The sequence below is a fragment of the Chlamydotis macqueenii genome, chromosome 4 (assembly GCF_036417535.1).
Source record: "Chlamydotis macqueenii isolate bChlMac1 chromosome 4, bChlMac1.mat, whole genome shotgun sequence".
Taxonomy (NCBI): domain Eukaryota; kingdom Metazoa; phylum Chordata; class Aves; order Otidiformes; family Otididae; genus Chlamydotis; species Chlamydotis macqueenii.
Window position 1 is genome coordinate 1,214,540 of NC_141559.1, and position 26,635 is coordinate 1,241,174.

Genomic DNA, 26,635 nt, shown 5'->3' on the forward strand with positions numbered 1-26,635 from the left:
ATTTTAGAAGGACACTGAAGGTTATTGTTTCATCTCACTCTCTATTATAAACAGTTACCATCACCAACAGTAATGTCATTTTTGTATTGTTCACAAAATATAAACTTTTATATTTATACTAATAACCCATCTTACCAATCAATCCCCCTGTGGTAGTTATTTCTATTAAAGAACTGTACCTCCTCAAAGGTTTTTGGGCTGGGGGAGTTACTAATGATGGAAGGATGCATGATCAGGAACAAATACAAGGCTGTGGTACCTGCAAATAGGATAAAAGTCCAAGATTAAAAAAAACACACAGACACACACATTTTTTGAAGGGTCATACCCACAGATGGACTAAACCAGCTTTATTAGTTTCATTTCAGCGAGGGGATGGTGACTTATGTCACCTAAGAATCTGTGCTTTCTAGGCTTTTAAACTGAAGACATTTAAAGAACTGTAAATACTTAACATAGAAACTGGAGTGCCAGTGCTGAAATGTTTTTCACACCTTTAATAACTGTGTTTCAAAAATAATTACTGTTTTTTGTGACACTGTCACAAAAATAATTTTAAAATCTTGGACTCAGTAGCTATTGAGGATTGGTGAAGACGAAAGGAACACACACGCAATTCTCTGATTACAGAGGAGAAAATTAACCTTTACGTTAATTTATAAACTACTGCAACCTTGCAGTTCATAGAATCACAGAATGGTTTGGGTTGGAAGGGACCTTAAAGACGGAATCACAGAATAGTTTGGGTTGGAAGGCACCTTTAAAGGACAGCTAGTCCAACCCTGCTACAAAGAGCAGAGATAACTTCCACTAGATCAGGTTGCTCAGAGCCTCATCCAGCCTGGTCTTGAACACTTCCAGGGACGGAGCATCCACAGCTTCTCTGGGCAACCTGTTCCTGTGCCTCATCACCCTCATTGTAAAAAACGTCTTCCTTACATCCAATCTAAATCTACCCTCTTCCAATTTAAAGCTATCACCCCTTGTCCTGTCCCTACCTGCTCTTGTCAAAAGTCCCTCCCCATCTTTCCTGTAGGCCCCCTTGAGGTACTGGAAGGCCGCTCTAAGGTCTCCCTGGAGCCTCCTCTTCTCCAGGCTGAACAGCCCCAACTCTCTCAGCCTGTCCTCACAGGAGAGGTGCTCCAGCCCTCTGATTATCTTTGAGGCCCTCCTCAACTGTCCATTGGGAACTTCTTGGCTTGAACTAAATGCCATGAAATATCAAGTTTCTATAAACAAGACATTTGTGGGACAGACAAGAACTTGCAGTTAAGAATCTACACCATTTGAAAAAAGGCTGTCCTTTGCTCCTTCCGCTTTGACAAGATCTTGTCTATCTTGTTGATCTGTTTATCAAAATTTTACTGATTTTGACATAAAGTAAAAAAAATCTGACACACACCTGAACCCTGCATTTTCAGTATGTGTACTGTCTGTTGTTGTAACTTACATTATTAAACTATATTTGGCTGATATCTGAAAATTAAAAAATGCTATTAGATGATCAAGACACAGCAGTCTCAGTAAAAAGTGATTAATCAGTAGAATTATTTGAGCTAACACATGGCCTATCTTGTTGAAACACAATAAAACCTCACCAGTTTTCTGTGGTCCTACAACCAAGAATTTTGGCAATCGATCACAGGTTTTTTCTTTAGACCAGATATCTCTGTGCCGTTTGTCATCGCAGGGATTCTAAAACGGAGAAGACCAAGTAAGAATTTAATTGCTAATCACACCTGATAAGGTTCTCCTATGAAATGTCGGTACGTTCAGCAGAATTATGCCCAAGATAAATGTGATCCCACATAGTTGAGATATGTGAATCATTCAAAATCAATTGATCAATTACTTACAAATTAGAAGTCATAAAATTGCTAGTAAGTTCTCTAATTACTGACTTTTTCTTTTACATTACTGTAACAGCTACCACCCTATACATGCTGTAGTTTTTAAACTAAAATAGTAAATTAATTACAACTTAAAGATTTCCATTCACGAATACATATCCTGATCCTCCAGTTCAAATCAGTACATAATAGTGAATCCTGTTTTTTCATGTGTGCTTGACAACTGAAGCTGTTTAAATTTGTTTTAGAAACACTGCTTGCAAACTGTTTTTGACACTGTTGCTTGGCAGTCCTGCACCAAGACAAAGGGAATTACTAGTCTTCTAGGCTTAAAAAAATGTGACTGTATTCAGATTCCCGTGCATTATAGACAAAGGACATCACATTCAGTATGGTAGTCACTATTACTTACAAATTTATTTCCTAAGTAATTCTAACTTTTCAAGTCATTTGCCTACAGGCTAATTTCCATTTTTAAAATTCACTCTTTCTTAACATCATGCAAAATCCTTGACATTTTTTCCCCTAGTTGAATGTTTTATTCAATAACAAAACGAATTTCAAGATGTATATTTAAGTCCAAATTTGCAATCTCATACTCAGATTCTAAGTTGGGTATTGAATTGCCAACACCAGAAAACAGTTGAGAAAGCAAGTCTAAACAGATTTTTATGTTTGATCTAGTAAAGCTTGCTTCTGAGGATATTTCTACCAAGTCACCCCAAAAGGAAGATATTTGGGATAAATATTATCACTGTAGGGACGCATCTACCTACAGCACTCAGACGTTCCATGAACTGGTTGAACCGTCTCTGAGCGCGTGCAAAGGGAACATGACAGCGCTCACCGCTTGGTGCAGCGGTTTCTCTTTAGGGACCGTGCTCTTAGCGCTGGGTGATGGGCTGAAGACGTGTCAGCTGCAAGGTCAGTGCAAGCTTCAGCCTTAGCACGTCTTCACACTCCTGATATTTTCAATTTGTGCACTTACGAGAGTGAGGTAATCAAGCAGCAGAGTTGATAACATCAATGTGGTAAGTGCTGGTAAATGTCTTGCTTGGGCAGTTCTCAGGCATTTGTGAATAACTTCCTAATCTATCTAACCTATTTCTACTTGGCTGGTCAGTTTTAGCATCAAGGTAGCCATGGTCTTAATGCTCTTTTCTCTTTTTGGATGCCCTCACACACTTGGAAAACAGCTCATTTGTTTAATGGCCAATTGCTAAAATATGCTTATACCTCTGTTAAATGCTTCGTTCCTGTTCGCAAGTAAAGTCACAAATAAAATGAATTAAAGACACATATTTCACAACCTCTCTATGGAAATTTAAGCAACAGGGAAAACAATCACGTACACTTAAGCTTCAGGAAACTGTTTTATGGAACCAAGCAGTAAATCTGACTGCTTTTCTCTCCAAGAAACTGAAACAAAGACCTTCACAAAAAACACCATCAAGACATTTTTTTTTTTTTTTCCTGATATCTTCATCAGCAAGCCTGCCTACCTGCCAGAGAGGGTCCTTTTGTTCAGGGAATAGTTCAAAATACTTGTGAGCCAGCTGAACCGGAGGAAGAGTTTGCAGTTTCAGGTTTGTCCAGGTATGAACAAAGTTGGCCAGATTCACAAAGGTGTATAACCCCAGGCGGTCGTTTCCATAATTAGACAAATGTGTCATGAAGATGCTGATCTGTAGAAAACAAAATAAAGCAAGCAGACGTTGACTCTTTGTATCACTAGATGGCAGTGTAATATAAATTTAATTTACATTTTGCTTCTATTTAGAACTGCAAGGTTTATACCGTATTCAGGTAGATCTTACTATCCTTGTTCTTCGTTGAGTTACATCCTCCTCCTCAAGTCAACCCGATGCAATCAATGAAAAAAATTGTGCAATAGGTACCATGAGCTCTGTGTAAACTACAACATGCAATCCTACCCTGGGATAGGAGACCAAGAGGGTAGCTGACCTCTTGCTGTGATTTAAATCTTGTTGCTCCAACTGTAAATTTTATAGGATAAATAGCTCATCTCTTCTACAAAGCTATCCTGCAAGCACTGCGCAGACAGTCAAATCATACGCAGAAACAAAACGTGAAACCTGATTGAGTGCTTTCAAATAATTGTGCATAAAATACTTCCCCCACCCCACTCCAAACCCTCTCAATATCCCATCAGTTGTAAGGCTGCTTACAACCATCTTCAAAGTAATTTTTTCATGGATGAAAGAGTCTGTTCTTACACAAAAATCTGCAAACTCTTGCCTCTCTAGCAATGTTTTTTTTTTTTTTTCCAAAGATTTTTTAAAACATGAGAACTCTCCTAAGATGAATTCTCCGGAGTAATTTCCATTAGAAATTAGAAACATGACTCTTTTTATAAATAAATCTGCTAATGCCATGAATGGGCAATTTCTATTTAAAGTAAAACCTGATGTAAGCCACTTCAAAAAGAAAAAGGCTTATCATGGCTGTAATTCTGAAATTAGTTCAGGAGCTGAAGTTAATCTTTCGTAAAGGAATTCCAGCCTTCAATTTAAAAAAGGAACAAGAAAAGAATGAAAAACTGGAATCTACAGCTGTATTCTTTTGTTTCAGAGTATTTAAAACACTGCCTTTCTTTGACATAAAAGGTTCAAAGCTACTGAAGTTCTGGTTTTGACCACCTAACTGTAACACTACAGAGTCCTTGCAGTGGATGGACACAGAAAACATGTTTTATTAATAGTGTCCTTTGCTGACACCTCTTGACTTATAAAGTGAGCTGAGGGCTTCAGTTTGTCTGACTCAAGTAGAATTAGAAGATATACACTGCTAAATTATTAGAATACAAGCTTTCTTTGCAGATAGGACTGAAAAAAAAAAATAATCCTTCCCCCCTTTAGGCAACTAACAATAAGCATTTTGCCAAACGTATAACCTTTCCGAGTTTCCTTTTTTATTTCAGTTCTCGAAGCAGTAACAGACCAGCCATAGGACTACGTTGTTCTCAACAAGGATGCAATCAGAGGGTTTCCATAAAAAAGGTTAACTTGTTTTCTTGATAGCCTCTTTCCTTCCTACATGTGGGTTGACCTCTGACATTTATAATGTCAGTTCACCTCCTGGCAACTCCTTACCTGCCAACAACTACAGCACTGCCCTGGAAGAAAAAGCAAGAGAACTTTAAAAGATTGCTAGTTCAGGGAAAATGTGCATTATTCTTTCCCTCAAGGGAATACGACTGTAATTTTAAGAATGTCAGAGTGGAGGCTGAAAAATTGTTTGGATGTATCATCATAAATAATTTCCAGCATATGAAAGTGTGTCAATGAAGGGGAAAAATGCATTAGAAGCCTTAGTTCCCATTTTACAGGTTGGTTTTTTTTAATGTCAAATACTTTTTGGTTAATTATTTACAACAAAAAGAAAGATGATCAAGTGCATCTTGTAAAGACGTCCATACTTAGTGTAACCAAAAACATGATCTAATACACAACTTGAAATCATAGAAAAGGTCTCCTTTACTTTTATATGGCATCAAAGATACCACAGATCAGCTGAGACTATCTTCCAGGAAAACCTGAACAAAAGCTTTTCCCCTCCTGTTGATACCGTACAAAATAATTCCTAGTAAAATCACTACCACCACCTGTGTAAAGTTAGCAGACTGCAATCCTGTGCTTCACAGAACAATGAAATATTGCTGATGCAGGGCCTAATTCACCCCATCTCACCCGAGAACTACTTACTCTTGCTTTCAGCTGCAAAAGGTCTTCAGAGGCTAAGCCAGCAGACTGCCTATCCTACAGCAGCGCGATGCTGCAGTGGCCACGTTCGCACTTCTCAAAGAAGGACCTCGCACCACGTCCACACCAAGGATCCCTACGAGAGGCAGCTCACAGGACGTGATGCCAACTGCCCTCTCCTGCTCTAGGAACGTTCCTGCGCGTTTGTCAACAACAGCTACGCAGCGATGGCACTGGGAGAGGTGTATGAGCTGATCTTTCCCTGGCTACAAGGAGAATATTACATCCAGTCGCCATTTTGAGGGATCTCACGTCGGCGTCGGCCCAGTTGCAGGGGGACAGTGTGCTGCAGGTGTGCGCTTTCACACCAAGATAAAGCATAAGACTTTTTGCCTTCCATATTGAGTTATGCTGCTTTGTTTTGCTCTATCACAGCACATTCTGTTTTATTCAAACAAGTTCTAACTAATGAGAATGATTACTCTTCCTGTGGCAACTAATAGCTATTAAAGATTTATCTTCTTAAAACCACAGATCAGGAGATATGAAAGGAACCCTTTGGGGCATCTTGGAAGACTAGCTCTAGTAAATAACATTATTTGTTCAATAACCTTGCACGTCTGGGAAATGCTGTAAAAAATAAATAGAGCTTCACATATTTCTTTATTCCCTCTTCAAAAGGGAAGCAGCTGTGAATGGATTTATATTTACTCTAACAAGCATTTTAGCCTCCCTTTCAGTTAAAAAGAGTTTACTTGATTTTATTATTTCCAGCTCTCTTCTAAAATAATTTCTTTCAGGGCATCTTGGCATTTTCTTTATCTCAGTGCAAGAAGGATCACCCTTTTTAGCTGCTCCTCATAAACAAACTATCATCTTGGTTGCACCTCAATGCACACTCTCCACAGGATTTCATATCTTTCACGAGGGGACTGAAACGGAATGCAGACAATTTGTGAAATGATGCTTTGGGACTAAATCTGGCCTTCGGGCAGCAGCTCCTTTCTTGCTCCCACCCATCTCTGGATCAGAGTAGCAAAGGTGCTTTACGCTGCCTCCTCAGAGCCTTTTAGGCTCTGACCTGCTCCTTTCAGCTGCTCCTCAGCATTTCTGTGCTTCTCCTTCCCCAAAATGAAAGGGCAGAGGGCTCTTTCTGTTTTGCCCTCCTTTCCAATCCCTGGTTTTATTTGGGATTCTGACTAGTACTGCAGAGGTGGAGGGAAATGAGGACAAGCACTCAGGAGAAACAGCTTTTATCTCTTTGAATGCTCATTCTGTGCTGCATATTTCCTTACTACAACATTTCCCAATTAGAAGCAACAGCTTCTAGGCCAACAAATTAGAGCTGAGACCAAGACTGAGTTGCTGCTATTGAATCACAGGTATCAGGAAAAGATGAACCAGCATGACCTAAATTATGTATCAAGAACAGAGAAAACAATAGATGCTTGACGAACAATTTACACAAAATGAAAAAAATGCAACAAGTTACCCAGCTTCTAGCGATAGATGTTATTTTAGCAGGCTGCATATTTTTAAAAATATTGTTTACTACAAAATCAGCAGTCTTAGGATGCTGCAGCTATTAAAATTACACAATAAGGACACTACTAACTAAGCTTCTGTCTTGATAACAGTAGTTGTCCTTGACAAAACCAGAGGTGCCTGCCTCCCAAAGGAATGACACCGCGCTTCATTCCCAAGTGCGAGAAGCCCCTCTTACAGCTGCTGGCTTGTGGCACTCTTGCGTTCCTGGCTTCTTCCCCCTGGAGTCACGGGGTGTCTATTTTTGAAAGAAAGACAGGGATGAGAAGAACCATCCAAGGATAGTCAGAAAGACCTTTGGGTTTTTATTTTTCCCCCTTACCAGGCTCCCTGGGAAGGTCTGGAAGGGTGAATTATGAAGCTTCTCTACGTTGGGACAGAATGATTTATGGTGAGCAAGACTAGCTGCTCTGATGGAAAACAGCAGAGTGGATATCTTTGTGTGGGTAACCTGCGAATATTCCCATTCCTTTCCATACATCCTGATAAACAAAATGTACCTTGCTTCACGTTGAAACTCAAAACTTTTACACAAAAATTTTGCACATTAATAGGTTGCACCACACTATTATTCTTCTTCATACTCTTTTTCTGTTTATACCTTCTTAATGGTGTACTGTATCAGCAGGACTTTTCAGTTCCAGCAATAATCCAGGAAAGAAAAAAGTGTCAATGCCTACAGCAGAGTGAAACAAATTGAGCACAAAAGCCTCTAAACAGTAAAAAGCCTGTAAAACAGCAGCACACTAAGCCAGTGGTCTCTGAACATTTTTGATCAAACACATCTATCATAAAAACTTCTTGACCGTGCACCCCCAATGTAGCTATATTTATTTATAAATTATCTACTACTGAAGTTCCAATATTTTCTTCCCCCACCCAAATGGATCATCTTGCACACACCCTGGGGTGCACGTACTCCACTTTGGAGACCACTGCACTAAGCTGTCAGGCTCGGACGGTAACCCAAAAGCAGAGAGAACATCCCCTTTCCAGAGGGTAGCTGTACCCTTTTTGGCAAGCATAGGGAGCAGAGGGAGGACTCAGCCTTCAGTGACACTGATGATGTTAAACAGATTCACTATTATTTTGGCATTTTAAATCTGGAACTAGAAGAGCTGGAGTAGTAACCATTTCTTACGGAGTGGACACATCTTTCCTTTTTTTTTACCACATATAAACCTATTGCAGGCAATCCAACTTGAATAAATGCACACTATTAAACCAGTCATCAAGGTACTTTTGTCATGGGCACTGTGTCACCCTCCAACCTGTGCAAAAACATTAAAAGGCAGCTCTGAGGCCTCCCAACCCAATGAAGTTATGCACAATACTTTAAAATGAAGTTAAATTATGATTGACAATTAATTAGGTGATCGCTGCTAGGCACTAGAAGCAGATGCATTACCAATTTAGTGTATTGCTGATATTTTAGCTACTGAACAAATGTTTACAGGCCACAAGAGTACGTCTAAACTCTCAGAACACCTATATTCCAATTAATTTGGCATTGTGCACACTCTGTTTGCAGTCCTGATATTGTCTCCATGTTACTCAGAACAGTTTTGTTCAGGTATTCAGAGACTCGGTAACAGCTGGTTTTGCTCCATTATACTAACAAAGTGATAGAATAATGAATTAGATTGCAGTCTATGCTTGAATATGTATTTTTAATAGTTGAAAGATATTCCTTTTGGACCTGTACGCTACCAGAAAAGCTGTGTTCTGTTCCACCACAGAGAGATTCCAGCTTGCAACTCCTTTTTTTTTGTTCTGAGGCCATCCTGCTGGTTTCACAGCTGCCATGGATCTGCCCACTTGCAAAGACAGCAAGCCAAGCAGTTGAATTTGATTTATGTAGCAGTGTCTCCGCTATAAATATAATGGAGCCAGGGAAGATTTATAAGATCAAACAAAATTACCTGTTTGGTGTAGTTCTGAATTATTAATCTGACAAGTCCGGAAACCTGAATTTATTTTCAGCTGTTGCAAAATGGGCGTGAGAGGACAGAGAAGAGATGAAACTGTCGCCTTTCTCCTTCACCCATGTAGTGGGACAAGCCTGTCGAACTGGAACCCCACACATGAAACCCACACATCAGAGCTCAGGGAGATACCTGCACATCCTTCCTGCTTCTCACACTCGGAAAGGGAAAGGGAAGACTTGAGCCTGAATGCCTTTGGGTTGGTATTTTCCTCTGTAGTCCCAAAGCCTGATTACTCATCTTGTTCAGGGTCACATTAAGATACAGTAGGTTCTGCTGATGCTCATATAAATCTTCTCATTTTCAGTGCTAAAGGAGATAATTTCTCCCTTGCTGCAAGTCAATTAGCTTAATAACAGCTCTAGTCACTGTAACTCGGGAGAGGTAAAAATTAAAGGAAAATAATACTTAGAACTGAATGCATACAAAGATTACCATTATTTTACGATCAATCAGACACAGGGCCTAAACCATTAGCGGTCTTCCCTCTTGATCAGCGCTGCTGTAAACCATACAGAGAGCACACAGCTGGCTACACATTAGTGTCATTGTTGGGCTGCCAACTATTTGAAGGCTTTCACCAGATTCCTCTCCACAGGGCATTTTCCCTTTCCTTTAGATCCGTAGACACACAGCACTTTGTAAGGAACTGCATGTAAGTGCATGTAATGCAATTACTGTATTCCGTTTGTTTTCCTTGGGGGCAGAAAAAGTATCGAAGATTTCCATGAACCGTTTTCCCTTCAACTTTCATCTTGTAGGACAGCAAAGCTCCCAATCTGTATCTTCCATAGGTCAAGGGATATTTTAGGACTGACCTATCTATGCCTTCTACAAAGTTAAACGGAGACACTTTAACTTTTACTGATGCTATCAGAAAAGGAGAAGCATACAATATCATTTTAGACCATGGCTCTCATCCAAGTTGCATTCTTACATTAAGAAAAATTTGGTTTATCAGATTACTTGGATTTTAGAATCACAATACATCTTCCACATCATCATTTGAAAACCAGAATAAGAAATTGTAATAAGCTTTAAGAATAAAATCTAAAGATCTGGTAGAAAGCACATGAGATGTACTCCATTTCCTATTGTTGATCTGCTTCATGAATTTAATTTTTATTACTGAAACTTTGCACTTCAAAACAAACCAAAAACTTCAAACAGTAAGTTTTTCCATATTAAATATGAATAAAACTATTAGATCTGTCCTGCGTTTGGCCTGTTTATCTTGTGCAGCATGCTGTCTACAGAAGCAGATGGTATCAGACATGTATGAGGAGAGTACAGGATACTTTACAGCTGGGAGATGTGTGAAAAACAATCCCCCATGAAAAACTGCCCTGCTTTCAAGGGTTACATACAGCATGGAAGTTTAGATGAATCCATGCCTTACTACTACCGGCATTAATATCCAATCAAATTTAACTCTGTAATTCAAATCTTGATAAGCTCTTGATGTCAAACGATGTAAAAAATGCTACCTTGGAGGAAGATCCCAATACAATTCTCATTTAAATTCTCATCCTCATTCAACCGGCTATCCTCCAGTTTTCTGTTTCAAGACAGGTAACAGGAGTTCATTTTCTAGGTTCTTCATGAAATGTCATAGTGGCTTCTGTTTGTCATGTCTCTTCAAATAGAATGAATCTCAATCATTTTTTATTTCTCTTCAAATTGGAGTTTTTTCTCAGTCCTTCACAGTCAACTTCTTCCAGCTTTGCCCATAAGATTGAGTCGGCAGAGTACGATTTCCAGAACTTCATTATACAACACTCTGCATTATTTTCCACTATAGTCCTTCTACAGTGTGTCAATGCCTCAAAGAACAAGGAACATGGATACACCTACTTACTATCCCACGAATGGGAATGACAATGGGAAGGAAATGGGAAAAATTCCGCTGACTTCACTGTGTGAAATGTGCAGGTCCATCTGTTAAGATCATCGATTCCACGGAATCCAAATACACAAACTCACAGATAGGAATATTTCTCTCCTGTTCCTGGGAGAGTTCGGAATGATGCCTTTTTAAATCGGCTTAACCATAAGCAAGTTACTTCACAGAAGAGTGAACTCATTTTCCTATTGTCCGTGTGGCACAGAGGAAGCTAACACACCACTTGCGTCAACTTAGCTTGCTGTCCGTGCAGCCTCAAGGAGAACAAGAGCTGTTCAACGTGCCTGCCTCTTACTCTGTAGCCTCCATCAGCCCCGTGGGACAGTGAGTGAATTCCAAGTGCTCATCGGACAATAGCTGCTCTAATAGCTCATCTCTAATAGCTGGTCTCATGGGAGAATATGCACATCATTAGAGAAAATGCTGCAATGTGCAGTGCTCTCCTCAGCAGAATCCTGTGCCAGACACAATTTTGACTTTTCGTGGAAAGATGAAGGGTGAATAGCCTTTACTTACATGTATTATCATCACATGTATAGCTGTCACCAAGACAGTCGGATTTGTTATGTTCCTGTTAGTGCCTGCACAGTACTGTTATATATCAAACAAATAATGTCGCAACAGATAGCCTTAGTTACTCAGTTAATCGAGTTTCGGTACTTAAATCCTTTGCAACACATGTGCAAGCTTAAAAGCAGCTCACTTCTAACTTAGGTCTCTGAAAACGTCATCACATCAGTGCTTTTTGAACCATTCTGGTCTCAGTTCTTGCTTAGCTTATTTTATTGCACATGTTCCACATCAACTGCCTACAGAAAGAACGGCTATGGCACAGACCGGTAACTCGTACAGACATTTTTTCATAAAGAAGCAATATGTATGTATGTTTCTAGTTGCAGATAAGGAAAATACACAGTGGCAGACAAAAAAAGAAATATTCAAATAGTTTTTACAAAGGTATGTTCAATTCAGCTATGTTTAGTTCGGCTTGGTTCTTAGGTCTAATTATTTTCAGAGCAGTTCAGAGGTATTGATAAGAGTCCTATCAGTATTGATAAAGATTTATTAGCAAACCTGAGAAGAAATGATACAGCTGTCTATACCTCCCTCATCTTTATTTACAGCTCAAAGTCTAATCACTCACTTCCTTCATCATTTACAAGACATATTTAGGAGACTGGTACAATTTCATTCCAAGAGATGTTTTAGAGAAATTTGTTTTATTAATCCAAGAACTTCACCGAATGTTGCAGACAAAGACAGATTAATCTGAAGTCACTGAATATTCTAACAAGCTTATCAGGAAAAATACTTGCTAAAATGTTTTAAAGTCAGTACACCGCTGGGAAAAATAGTAACAATGAGAAGAAATAAAAGAGAACTGTCTGACTGGATAAGACATGCATCACTAAAGAATTCTACAATGCATGGTTTCCTTGTGGCTTTATTATAGAATTCTCTGGCTAAATTAGTGCAAGTCACACAACCTCCATCTAAGCCAATTACTCAACTGATTATGTGGGGAAAATAATGCCAGTATACTAATAACAGAGGGTTGCTGAAAGCTTCTTTTTTAAAATTATTTTTCTTTTTTTTTTTTTCTGTAAAACATTTTGTGCAAAATCCTGACACAGTATGATCTCGCCTAAGGGCTGCTGGAGTCAGCAAGAAGACAGACATACAAAATATTACTGGAAGAGTAGATAGCGCGTTATATTACTGCTTAGGCTCTTTTTCAGCTTGGTGGCACTTCTGCACTAGAGACGCCTTATGAACGCAACGGGCATAGCTGTCAAGATCTCTTTACAGCCACCATCAGATCGCAATCGAACCGGCAGTGTGGGGATGTAAATGCATACCACAGAAACAGAGCTTGCCAACCACAAGATCAGCTACTCCAACAAAGCAGCTCTGAGTTCCCATATAAAATACAACTGGCAGAGATCATCTGCAGAGCAGGATTTCCTGACGCGTTTCTTACCTGCAGGACTTGTGACTGTGCAACGCCCTGGGAACAGGGCAATAACACTGGTTCTCACGTCAAAAGCTTGCAGATGCACATGTGGTCCTGTGGTTTTTTGTGGTTTATTCCACAGATTGTGGTTGATCTAGCATACTGTATGGAAGCAGAGCCTCTCTTGTGAACAGCTGCCATCACACAGCAAAGAAATTTTGGGCTTTATTCTTAGGGGCATTTATTTCAGTGTAGGGTACTCAGTTTCTAAAGCCTCAGCCTAGGAACTTACACCTCAAAAACTGTATTCACTTAAGATCAGTTATCCAAATTAAACCAGGAAACGTAACAAAGGCCTTTGTCAAAATTTACATTTAATTTACACCTACAATTTCCATTTTTGAAAATTAAATATTTATGTGCTCATTGTTGAGAATATTATTTAGCTGACTGTAATAATTCCTAGGTAATGTTTCTTCTTCGTTAGTTTTACATCAGCAAAAAACAGCATTTAGAAAATGCCTCATAATGGAATTTTCGCATCCTCTGAAAAGCTGGAGGTTTCACATTAAGAAATCCCAGCAATTTTAATGAAAATACAGGAAAGCTTATGAAATTCAAAATGTCACTTCACAATTAGACAAATTCTTAAAGCTACTTAGTTTTCATTTTAATGCCTAATCTTTGCCCAACTCTGACTTGCAAATCATGGTATAAGTACATGTAACACTTCAAAAACCACAAAGATGCAAACCTTAATCTTTAAATTGATTACATGCCAGGTTAATGCTTAGAACTTTAGAAACTGTTTATAAGCAGATACTTAAAAGCAGACACATCATCTTTTCAAAGGCACTCCTTAAAAGGATTGCAGCAATTTGTCTTGGGTAAATTTTGGTCTGATATTAATTTACAGTTGTATTTAGAAAACAGTGTATTTAACTTCTTTCAGCCTGTACTATATTGGCAATATCATGTTTCCAAGCACTAGGTGATCAGACAGTCTACATGGCAATGCATAAATCAAAGATCTAATTGTATTATATAAAAAGACATTACTGTACTCACATTCAAGGATGTTAGGCAGGCATGATCAAACTTCTATGATTAATACCAATAATCACGACTGTTTCATTGCTTATCTTGTCTTCCTTTCCCTTCCCTTGCCCTCCCTGTTAAGCTAGTAACTCAGTTCAAGTCCATATATTGCCAAAGCATTGCTACGGTACCAACACCACCCATCCAAGGAATTTTGCAGGTCTCACCTCTGTTAACATACTGTGCCTGAAATCACACACATTATCAAAGTTAGGATTGGGACTACTGCCATCCTCTAGAAGGGAGACCACATACGTTCTGAGACAGTGAAGTTTTTATTTCCTAATTCTGCTATGTGAACATGAAAAAGGAGAAAAAACACAGTAACTGCTCTCAAAGAACTATAGCCTGAAAGAATGTGAGGCTTGAAAAACGTACCTGCACACGAATTGCTGAAGTAGCTGACAGAAGCTTTTTTTCCTTTGGACTTCTATTAAATTATGGAAGATCAAAAAGGGCACAAAAAAATTTAGGCTATTATTCCAAAGGATTTGAGTGCAAATATGCTTCATTCCCTTTGGTGTTCTGACAAAATGAGTTCTAGCGATTACATTTGTATAAAATGGGTAAATTTTATTTATGTTTCATTTGGACTTCAGATGAACAACTCGCCTAAAAGCTTGTCTAAAAGGTCAGGTTTTGATGCAACTAACCTAATCCCAGTGCCATTTTAAGAACTATACTGTTCTCTTCTGTCAGTATTCTGTAGTTTCATAGCCTTGTTTGTTGTTTATTCTTCCATTAAAGATAAATGAAACGTTAAGCAGATTATTAACTACGTGGTTCATTTACTTGGATCTTTTCTTTGAAGCTATTATGAATCAGCAACTGAAAATTCTCAAAACAGACTGAAGTGCAAGGACTCCTTTCTTGCAACTTTCTCAAACCAATGAGTTCTCCCAACATTTCTGATTATGAATTTGGCAACATAGGAAAATGGACTTCACCTGAAATACTCCTCCTATAGTAACATCTTGAATTTTTTTAAAATTAAATCTCAGGGTTCCTACCTAATGCAAAAGTAAAGAACAACAAGAAAGGCTGCTAATACTGCATTACCAGCAAAACAGTTGTCAAAAAGCTATAGATTATCCTTGTACAACATAATATACTTATTAGAATATTACTTATTATTGCATACATATTAGATGCTAAATTAATTAACTGAAAAAGCAGAAGAGCTCACTGTGACTAACCATTATTGCTTGGGAGACCCAGCTGATTAGCCTTGAAGCATTTAGTAACTTCTCCTTTAAGTAATTAAAAAAAAAAAACATTTCAAAAATCACACTGTACTTACTGGATTGAGAACCACTGTGAAGAACAACTCTCCTCCTTGAATACTTTTGTCAAGTTCCTTTGGGCCTCCAGGATATTCTTTATAGAAAATTGTGTGGGTGAATAAGCCACAAGTTTGCCTAGGAAGCACCTGAATTTATTAAATACAAAAAAAAAAAGAGAAGAAAATAAAAATATTATATTCAAGAGAAATTAACAAAACAGAAATGTTCATACTTTCAATGAGATAATAAATGCCAGATAAGGAACACACAACTGATAACGTTTCTTTGGGAGGATTGCTGGGTAGATTTGGCACCACAAGTTTGCCAGAAGTCAGTAACAATCTAGTCGAACTTATACACTGGCAGATCAAGAAACAGTGCTTTCTGAAAGAAACAACATTTTTACCATCAGTGATCTCATAATGTGCAAAAATTCATCACATTTTGTTTGAAACTGGAGACTGATCTCAATCAAGAAGTTCTAATTCAGAAACCTAAAACGAATTTTGTCCGTAACATTCGATCCTAACACCACGTATTTGAAGTCTGGTCGTCAACGATTTCTAAAATTTTAAAATAATTCAAATAATAATCTGATAATATTATCAATCTATACTGTATTAATCAGTTCCATTTTTTATTTGAATGATGGCTTTGTTGTAAATTTAAACCAGAATTTGAAAGTAATTTTTTTTTTTTTTTTTCGCTTAGGCATCACCACCAATAAAAATTCTCCACTGGCATATGATGAATTTTGCTGATAATGCTCACAATATAAGAAAGATTGGTTTCTTACTCAACTGTGCTAGTTTTGTAAGATCAGTTGCAACAAAAAGTAGCATAAACAAATGTATTTGTAAGAACAAATTTTTTTAATAGAAAGAACTAATAAATTCAGTTAGGTTTTCCAGTAGAACTTAAAAATATTTTCTAGCAACTTCAGAAAATAATTCACTGGAGAGTATTTGAATTATGTCTATTTTTAATGGAAAATCAACTCCTGAGTATTGACGTTCATGTACAATTCTTAAACTGGGATTGTTCTCAAACATTTGAGTTCAATTTAGAACATTTATTAAATGATAGCTTAAACTTTTAAAGCATACAAATCCTTTACTTGACATAGACTGTGGCTTTGCACATACTTTTTATTTGTTGCAGTTTCATTCCTCAGCATCTTTTTTTGTAATGTACAGGATACTGTGATCACAGATCGAAAGTTCTGTGTTGTCAGAAAATGTACGGAATTTGTATGTTTGCTATAAACCTGCATATACTTTTAAAAAATCTTTGTATTTTACTGATGAAATATGAGAACAATTCTTCACAGAGTCAGAAAATGAAGCTGTACTGGATGGGAAATGCTCTGGCAAATCTTACACCATGATTTTGTTCCTGAATGTATTCATCACCATAAGCCTGCAGATGTAAAATATTATTGCATTCGCCCTGGAGAACTGAAAGCTTGAGACGCCAAGAACAGGTGTTTTTATACGACTGTTCTTGGAAATAGATTTTTGGCCCCAGTGTCCTTGTGTTTAATCTCATTACGTGTCTTCAAACAACATGTTTTTACAAAAATTTATGAAAGAGATTCTGAGAGTCAATCAGTCTTCCTCAAACGCTTCACGCCCCCTGAGCGGATCCACAAACCCATTATTTTACAGGCAGCTATTGCTTTGAGGAGAACCAACTGTAGCTCAAATCTGTATGGTGTGATTTTTTTTTTTCCTGAATGTCTGCAGATCATTTTAGTTTTCTCCATCCAAAAATAGATCAAAACTTTTAAATATTATTATTTGGCTTAGAAAAGTGGTATCCATGGTAACTTGAGGATAATACCAGAATTCTGTTATAAGCTAAGTGGCAGTCTAGCACTAAGGCACTTGACCCTCCAAAACTGCTTCTTGCAGCCAGAGGCATAACACAGTACGGCACTCTCCTACGTGCTCCAAAAGAAAGTTACTTGAGAAGAGACCATCAAGTATTTTGGAAAGTTGTTTTGAAACACTTCTCAGATAACAATGACAACACGTGAAACAAAAACAGCCTACGCCCCAGTGACCAGACAGTATTAGCGTAATGCCTTCCATGTCAGTTGTGCATAACCCCTTTTGGCAAACACCACTGTCAGTGAACAACGCTGTAAATTATGTAACATAGAAAAAAAACTGTGTGATTTGACTCGTGGCTGCCTCAACAAAGCAGTTTCATAGCCTGGAGAGGGGTGTGGGGTGTGTGTGTCTCCCTTCTCTCCAGACTTCTGAGTGTTTGCCTTGCATGCAGACTGATCGCCTGGGCCCAAAGCTTAGCTGTGGGGTTAAGCCGCAGAGCAAAGCACAGTTCAAACTTCCGTACAGCAGGAAGCAAAACGAGGGCAACTGTGCACTGTTCAAATGGAAGAAAAAAATATGTAAGCATCACGATCCAGATTCTCAGATGGCATAAACTGGCAAAACTCTTTTGCTGTTAATGGTGCTACAGAAATTTCCAACCTGCTAGAAATCTAACCCATAATATTCTGTTAAAAGATGCAAATTTGACTTTTTCCTTGAGAGCTCTGAACCAGTATTAACAGTAGGACTAGAACAGTTAACAGCCTGTTAACTGTTAGCAGCAGGGTGCCTAGAGGCCACCTTCATCAGCGGTAACATCATCAGCAACAGACTGATTTTAATTAACAAGATACTGTCAAATATATCTTGCTACTTATGCATTGCAATATGTGCTTCTCACACTGTGAACTTTCAGGATAGCATGGTTTTTCCACTTAAAAATAAATTGTGCATAAAATGGTAGAGTGGTTACAACATAAACATCACAAATACAACTCACCATGATATTTTTGTGGATGAAGCCTCGTCTATACCTTGCAGGCTTCAGATGGGGGTATTCTTCTGTGCTGGTAACTCTGATATTCCAGACTTTTTTCCAGGCATCATAAAGTTGAACATGTACTGGATAGACTCCAGAATGGTGTGGAGCCACTGCATAGCCCAAATCAGTTGGAATACCATGTTCCTAAAACATAACAGAACAACGACCGCTTTAAAAAATTTAAGAAGCTTGATGGTTTGGAGTGTCTCAAATCCTTTGTTTGTGAGAGATCCAGAACAGGTCTGAAATGCAAATAACGGCGATATCAAAATAGCTGATGTGTAAGGGAGACAGAATGCAGCACGGTGAAGATGAAACGCAGGATTTTAATACAAGGCCTTTTTAACAAGTATTTTATGAGCACGCAGGGAAGAATGATATAGAAGTATTTTACATTGATGTCTTCAATCTACATTAAACAGAAAGCTGCACTCTTTCAAGTTCTTGCAAGGAATTTGCTCACAAACTAAGAACTCAGAGAGAAAATTACTGGCACATATTCAGCACGACAGGTAGCATTTGGCAGTTACAACAACAAAAGTGTGATTTCCACTACATGTCCCTACACAGTTACTTGGATTGTTAGCTGAATTTCACAGAGAGTCACTGCACTTGACCTCTAATTCACTCAAAACCTAAAACCATATTCAAAACCCAGCTTAATCATTTTAGTGTCATTTTTTTAAAAAGAGGAAAGATAACCACTTGCAAAATTCTGAGGATAACAGGCAGATGTTGCAGACTAATCCCTTTTGTAGTACATCATCTATTTTTGCAGGCTCCTGTCATTTCTCTTGTTTACGTACTGACCTTGCTGGTGTTACCTTCTCCTGACATTCACTATATTTTCTTTCCAATTTCTGGTTTCCAGCATACTCTAATGAATTTTGACACCTCTTCTCCTGTCTTTCAGGTTACTTTTCAAAGGAACAGTATAGAGCAGGTATTTTTGCAATAGTCTGATTAGCAGAATACACTGTCCATGAGATGATGTTGTGCTGCAATGATTTAGGAAAATTGCCTTTGCACAACCTTTGAACCTTGTTTAAGAGTTTTTTTGATGTTGTTTGTATCTGTATGGTCATCCATCTTCACTGCATTTTCTAATCACACTTTGTGTGCAAAGGTAAGAATTGGTTGATACTTGGGTCTTTTCCTTTGAATAAACTAGTTACTAAAGAATATGAAAAACTCTGTATGTCTGATCTCAAAGGAAAACAGATGCGTGACCCTAGTAAAACCATCTTTCTTCATCTTTTCTGGAGGAGGACTGGACTACTGCAGGAAAGCTAATGTACTGGATTTAAAAAGCTTAAATAGTCAGGATTCAATATTAGACATCTGTTATAATTTACATACGACAACTTTACTAACAGCTCAAAAGAAAGCAAACTCACAAAAAGCAGGCTTTGCTTCTGCTCTGGAGGAGCACGAGAAATAAGACTTTAAAGATGTGAAGTCTGCAAGGGAGGAAAGCTATTTTTTTCCTTGTTAAAGGGCTACTTGGAACCTAGTGTAATGGTGTGTGTAACAGACAAGTATGGTACAGCCACAGTTGAGAACCCTCATTTTTCTACGTTTAGAAAACTGGTGAAATGATTATTTTCCTTCAACAATCTACGACACACACGATGAGCCATAAGATTTTACCACCCTGAGGCTGGTGCAGCTTTTGGAATTCTCGTAAGGCCATACCACTGCTGGGTGAGATCCGAACACCCCATCAGCGACCCTGCTGCACCCAGGGAGCGCGTCATCTCCTGGTTTACACCTGGGGTGCGCTACATGCAATTGCCAAAGCAGGAATGAGTAAGATCTGGCCTATTAATTTTACTGCATGGGAGATAAAGAATAGGTATGTCATCAGTTACACAGCTTTACACTATTTAATTCCATCACAGATATTCTAATTCCTCTTCCTTTTATCTTTCCTACTTCACTTAAGCACGCATAAACATCAGAAAGAAAAATCTGTACCGAACATGTAAGAAACTGCATTCTCTAATGTTCCATTTAATCTCCTTCATTCAGCTATAAACAAGTGTCTGATTTTTAAGATTTTTACCCTCAAGTTTTACAATATGCACTAATAACTACGTAATTAAAATCTTTCATCCTAATTATGAGCCTATCATCTCTGAGGTATTAGGTATTAGTATCTGTTGTTTCTTAGTGACTGCAGTTCCCAATATACACATTCAGTTTGGTAACGCAAGAGGCATCAGCAATTTCAGCCTCTTGAATAAAGCAGGATGTTTAACTTTGTTATTAATTTAAATGCTTTAAGCAAATGAAACATAACAAGTAGCTTCATGTCTATACGCCCATACATAGCTTCAGACATGAAAAACATTTAATATAAGGTATCTGTAAGTGTTAAAAGCGTTGAAAGTAGTGAAGAAAATAGAAATTTGTGAAGTTTCCTGAAACAGGGTTGAATGAATAATTCTAATAACATACTTTAATGGCTACATACTGTAGACTGATCCAGAGGATCTCTTACGTCACACCAGAACTACAAGAACTAATCTAATTTCCAGTGGAGCTTGCAGCAGTACACAGAACCACAGAAAAAAAAGGCAATTTTGGACAGAGGGTTTGTAAATTTTCATGTTTCTTACTTCTATTGAAACTTTTTTTTTTCAAGGAAACTGCAAAATCAAGTTGGCCTGTAGTCAGTACAACTACAGTTTATAGTAAACTTTGTGAAACCTGTGGTTGAAAGAAAGCATATACTTTACTTAAAAGCAAAGTTTTCAAATGCAAATTTTAATTGCCTGATATTCTAGGTCTACACCTTCCTCTTACACTCACTGACACGTGACCATAAGTGCACCCTTTTTTTTCCTGGTATTTCAAATCTCCCTGCTCTTTCATGGAACAAAGTTACTACCTGACAGCTAAAGAACAACCAGTGTATTTTGAAAAGGGAGAAGTAAAATCAGATGTATTTCAGCAAACATGTTTGCTGAGATGTTCTGATATAACACTTCCTTATGTCTTTACACTGGACCATTTCTTCAGACAAATAATATGTACTACGTGTAGCAGTTTGGTTTGGTTTTATTGTATGAAATTAACTGTAGAGAAAAGGTAAGTCTGTTTTTTTTTGTACCCTCACATCCAAAGATCTGGTTTTATTTTTTATTTTTTTTTATTTATTCTCAATGAAACACTTTTTTTTGCCCCCAGAGCTTTGCTGTGAATAAATTAGTAAAGGCAATGCTTTTCAAAAGAAGTTTTTACTAATCTGATCCAAAGGGAATATAGAAGATGTTATCAGGTATCACCACAGAAAAGTGTCTTTGAAAATGTGGCACACTTCATTAATTCTAACATCCAGTGTTTTCATAAAGTCATTTCACACATTTTGATGGAGTATTTACTCTTTCAGAAAGTTGTATTTTTTTCTAATCTAAGCCGTGTGTTATTTGGACTAAACTTCATTTATGAAAATACTGAAATAGAAGAATTTCTATCTATATTGACTTCCCAAGATGGGAACATACTAATTCTTCATTCTGAAAGAATCTTTCCCTTCAAAATTTTTCATGAAGTAATACAAAAAAATCAAACTTCAATTGAGATGGAAATTCAAACTGCAGAGAACCAGAATTTTAATAGACAAAAAGAGAGTGATCGCAAAAAGCACTGTATCAAAACTTCCTTTTTTTTTCAAGTCATTGAGATGAAACCAAATTATACAGGGATCGATTTTCCAATAATGGTTTCTCAATACCTAAAATCAATATAAAACGCAAAAATGTAACTCACTAAGGCAAATTTTTTGTTGAGGATCATCTGCTCCACCAGTGACGACTCATTGTGGAAGAGGTGAGGCTGCATGTGACTCCACATATGGGGAAACCACCAAAACTCATCTACAGATCTCAACAGCAGGTCATCACCTTCATCCTCCTCCTCAGTGCCTGGAGGGGAAAAGAAAAAAAATGAAAGATCTCTTATTATATTTTTACAAATGTTTGAAAATATAAGAAAGAAATCAGCACAATAAAATGTGACCATTTAAAGTACTGAGGATTTTAAATGTTTCCAAGTACATATTCCTTTTCCTGAAATAATTATAGCCAAGTAAAAGACCGAGCGCCCCATTTTCACAGCATCTCGAAGGCACAGTACAATGGCTTATTCAGGAGTTCCTAGAAATCTCCATCTTTGAAGAGATTTAAAGGACGGCTGGAACTCACTGAAATATTTGTCAGGCCCCAGGCCTGTCTTTTCAGATGCTCCCCTGCCTGTTCCCAAGGATGTGGTGCTGGGAACAGGCCCTGCAGCCATTTCTAATGGTGGCAATGATGAGGAGGAATCACTTGGGCAGCAACATATGGCGCTGCCGTTCTCCCACACCTCACACTTTGACATTCGTAAATCCTCCCAGTCTGCGACAGAAGCAGCCGCAACCCAGCTACCCACTGGGACGGGTCCCTGCCCCTGCTCCCCTGGGTGCAAGCAGTGGGGGCTGGCTGGGACCCCAAGCACTCCAAAGGCCATTTGTGTAATTGGAGGGCAATGACAATTTTGTTCCTACTATTCCTGCCAACAATCAACACAACTTGACAAATCCCTTCTCTCTCTCAGCTTTTTGCAACATCTATTTTCCTCTGTCAGTCTCTAACGGAACGTTCAGCTCCAATGCTTTCTGCATCCGTACGGCCATGCTCTCGCTAACCCTACACATGCCTTTTGCTTTTTCCTCTTTCCTTCCACAAACCTTGTCTGACATACCTTCACTGTTGTGATTTTATTCCTCATTACCTCTGAAGGAACTACAGCAGTGAAAGAAAAACATGGATTGACACAGGTAATGATGTACCAGTATGTGTAGGATCGTTAGATTTTAGGACTCCACACGAGTCCCTGGGGCCCTGTGTGGTGTTCACCTGCTATCAAAGAAAGTAACAGGAGCACCTAAAGGTGCCAAATCCTACTCAGTCAGAACTAGGAAACCCATCCACATGTTCCCTCCAAAGCATCTGAACTGTCAACTGAGGCAAAATAAATGGTCTGGAAAGCACCTCTGTCTGCTGAGACACTGGCAGGTGACAAACTTGGCAGTCAGGACTGTTTTTTGGGACATTCCAGGCAAAAGAAAGGGAAGGAAGGGATGGAGCAACCAATGTCGTCAACATGAAAATGTTAAGGCATCTCTAGTCTCTCTGAGCTGTGCAGGTGACACCTGGATGGCAGGGGTGAAACCTGGACAGTGACCAAGTCTAGCTGAAGTCTGCTGAGCCCAGGAGTGACCTGCGGAGGCACCGTGCAGCCCCAGCTGCTTTCCTCTCCAGGTGTTCAGCTCTAAATAACAGACTCCTTCCCCTGCCTCTTCACTCCTGAATGACAAGTAACAGGAGCAAGGTGCACGGCCGAGCACAAGAAAAGCTATGCTCAGTTCTCTGCTGTGCAACATGCACAGAAGTCGAGCATATTCAAGCTCTGTGTATTTTTCTTCCGTTTTGAGCAAATTCAGTTTTGGTTCCTAGTCTCAACTCACATGTTGCTTCACTTCCCCCTTTTCACATTAATATCCTTCAACGATGACTTTATCTTGTGTTGTCTTTTGTCTCTCTCTTCAAGGCTCTGATGCTGTCCTGTTCTGCATGTGTGCCTTTTTCTTTCTGTTTGTCAGTAGAGAGCACCTTCTTCCTTCTATATCACATCCTATTGAACACCTTATCTTTTATTTGTCCCTATTTCTACAGTGGTTTAAGTATAAAATCATTTTAATAGGCAATATATATGGCTCTATCTCTACAGTAGAGATTAAACTATCCAGAAGGATAAACTGTGCTAGCTCAACAGATCTCTCAGTGAAATCAATAGAAAATTTAATTGGATTGGTGGAATTTACCACTCAACAACAGGTTGAAGGGAACTGAATTTTGCCAGAAGGGTTGGAGGAATTCAATCTGTTCCACACCAGCACCTAACAGAGGCATCACAGCTTACTGGAATTACAGGTGTCTCATCCCGAGATGTTCCAGCCTGCCTAAAACTGTCACCTAAATTCTCTGTGTGCTGAGGAAAGGGATGCAGAGAAAAATCCAGTTCACCTACTCTACGTTTCTCCCTCTCCCCATTTCCTGAGCGAGGTTCAGTAGTGAGTGTCTGAGCCAGCTCAAATTGAATGCAATTATACAGCAACATTAAGAGCTGTGTTTATTTCACCCTCAGGACCGATTTTACTGTTACCCAATGACACACAGGTAACACGTATAACCCTTACAGAAAGCTGTCATCCCAAGCTTGGACTGCTTCTTGCAAGGTCTCCTCCTGGCCCTGTGGCTCTGCCATTTCTGCGTGTCCCAGCGTGCAGCAGCAGGAGGAACAGTTCCCTCAATCAGAAAACTTAATAGTCTGACAGTACACTTTTCTGAAGGGCTTAGTCTTTCTCTTAGAAACTACAGCCTGGCTCTCCTACTTCCATATCATTGCTCTACTTATTAGACTATAATGCAAAGAATTGGCATTTTTTTCCTCTTTTTTTTTAAAAAAAAAAAAGAGAAATGTTGCTGCAGATTAGTGTTTACAGACTCCACCTACATGGTTATTTCCAGACAGACTACAGCTCAAACAAAAGAGTAATCCAGTGTAACAACTTTATGAGAAAAAATTGATTTGGTAAATCACACAAATGTATGCTCCAAAGCAACTGGGAAGAAAGGACAATCTGATATTTAACTATCCTGTTACGAAGGAAACCTGTGTCTCTAATCAGATCCTTAGTCTCTGTCATTCCTACTTTCCTCATACTGTAAAGAATATCACCAAAATGAAAGTGATTTTAGTATTTCTTACCTGTGTGATAAAATTTCCCTGAAAATCCCAGGTTGAAAGTAAAATTCGTAATCTGAGCTCTCAAAAGATTCTGAGTGTCAAGCAGGGCCTGGAAAAAAAAAAAAATCCTGTGATATAAACATATCTGTAGAAAACACTACCTGGCCCAGAAATTTAATATAACAATACAAATATTTTTACAGGCATATATATTTTCAATTGGTTTTCCCATTTAAAAAAAGCTCTCTCTATATGACAAAGAAATAACAGATATTTTCATTACCATTTAAAGATTAAAGACAGCATGCAAACTCTACCGTTTTCCTCATAAAGACGACCAGCTATTAAATACTGGTTTACTCCCTGGATCATGAGATAGGAAAACAAAGGCACATGCCAGAGAAAAAACCTTCCATGGATTACTCAGTAAACCTGGGACACAGCCAGGAATGAAATTCAAATCTCTTGTGCCGCTGACCACTGCTCCACTGACTGGGGTGAACAGCATTTATTAGAATTATGTTTCTCTGGGTCAGCTCAAGTACATACACAGTGTTTTAGTCAGGTTTAAAAAAAAAAATTCAGAAAGACAGAAAGCAGCTAGATGAAGCTTATTCCACATCAAAGAACTTAATCCTAAATTCCCCCAAATTCTGACTCATTTCTCAGACAGTTAGCATACTGGCTGTCAGCATACATGTACTTGCACTAAATTACTGCAAACAAAAAACCAGCATGCAGGAAGAAAGGGGAAAGCTATTATTCATCAGATACAGCTTCACTCTTTGATTTCAATATGTTCCTCTCGATTTGTCACTGCCAAGATTTACATATTAAAACTCTCAACGCTCTGCTGTTGTTCGCTCTTTTGGTTTTCCAGGTGCAGCAAAAAAAAAAAAAGTAGCTTTCCAATATAAAATAAAATTTTGCAAAGCAAGAACAAAATGTAAGAACAAAAAAGCCTCCTCTAAAACGAGACTTGGAGCGCGCATTCCTCCCAACAAGCCTGCCTTCAGCTGAGCACTTGAGAGTTGGTAATTTATGGACACATTGGACTTGGGAGATTGGCGACACTGTACACAGCACATCCAAAGTGTACGGCCCGCTACAGCGCGCACGCTTGGAGACAGGCACTCATGCAGTAGCTTTGAAAGAAAGGAAAATACTTGTGCATCAAAGGTCATCAAAGGATTTTCAAAGTGAATATACATTATAACACAATGATTTAAATAAAGCCATTAAAAGCAATGCAATTGTCAGAAATGAGTAACTCTAAGCATGTTATCAAAGGGCAATGTATTGAAAAGCACAAAAAGATTAAAATCACTGGAGATTTTCAAAGGTTTAAATGTCTAGTAGGCTCTTCACTCTTGAAATTCAATGACAACTTAGTGCCCTGAAAAACACAAGCCAGTAATTTTAATTACAGTTTCTGTGGACACTTCCACTATATGAGTAATTTGTCTACAATTATTTTTTTAAGCAGAATGCCAATGACAAGAAAATGTCAGCACGGAAGTCAAGCCCAGCTTCAGATATCAGCATAGCATAGCCAAGTTACAGTTCCTTAAAACAGGACCCATTTTACAGACGGAGGTGTTATCCACTTTATGAGAGAAACGT

At 38.4% G+C, this 26,635-nt stretch overlaps 1 protein-coding gene across 2 annotated transcripts in view; it reads right to left on the reverse strand.

Moving 5' to 3' along the window:
• The window catches only part of LOC104482331 (N-deacetylase and N-sulfotransferase 3), a 108,922-nt gene that overhangs the window by 9,400 nt on the left and 72,887 nt on the right, over positions 1 to 26,635 (reverse strand). For both annotated transcript variants that reach the window (XM_086746379.1, XM_086746378.1), the window contains exons 3-9: positions 25,034 to 25,121; positions 21,992 to 22,146; positions 18,176 to 18,361; positions 15,358 to 15,486; positions 3,353 to 3,535; positions 1,599 to 1,695; positions 136 to 259 (exon numbers count right to left, since the gene is read on the reverse strand). In XM_086746379.1, coding sequence (XP_086602505.1) covers positions 136 to 259; positions 1,599 to 1,695; positions 3,353 to 3,535; positions 15,358 to 15,486; positions 18,176 to 18,361; positions 21,992 to 22,146; positions 25,034 to 25,121 — 962 coding nt within the window. The remainder of the gene's footprint in view (positions 1 to 135; positions 260 to 1,598; positions 1,696 to 3,352; positions 3,536 to 15,357; positions 15,487 to 18,175; positions 18,362 to 21,991; positions 22,147 to 25,033; positions 25,122 to 26,635) is intronic.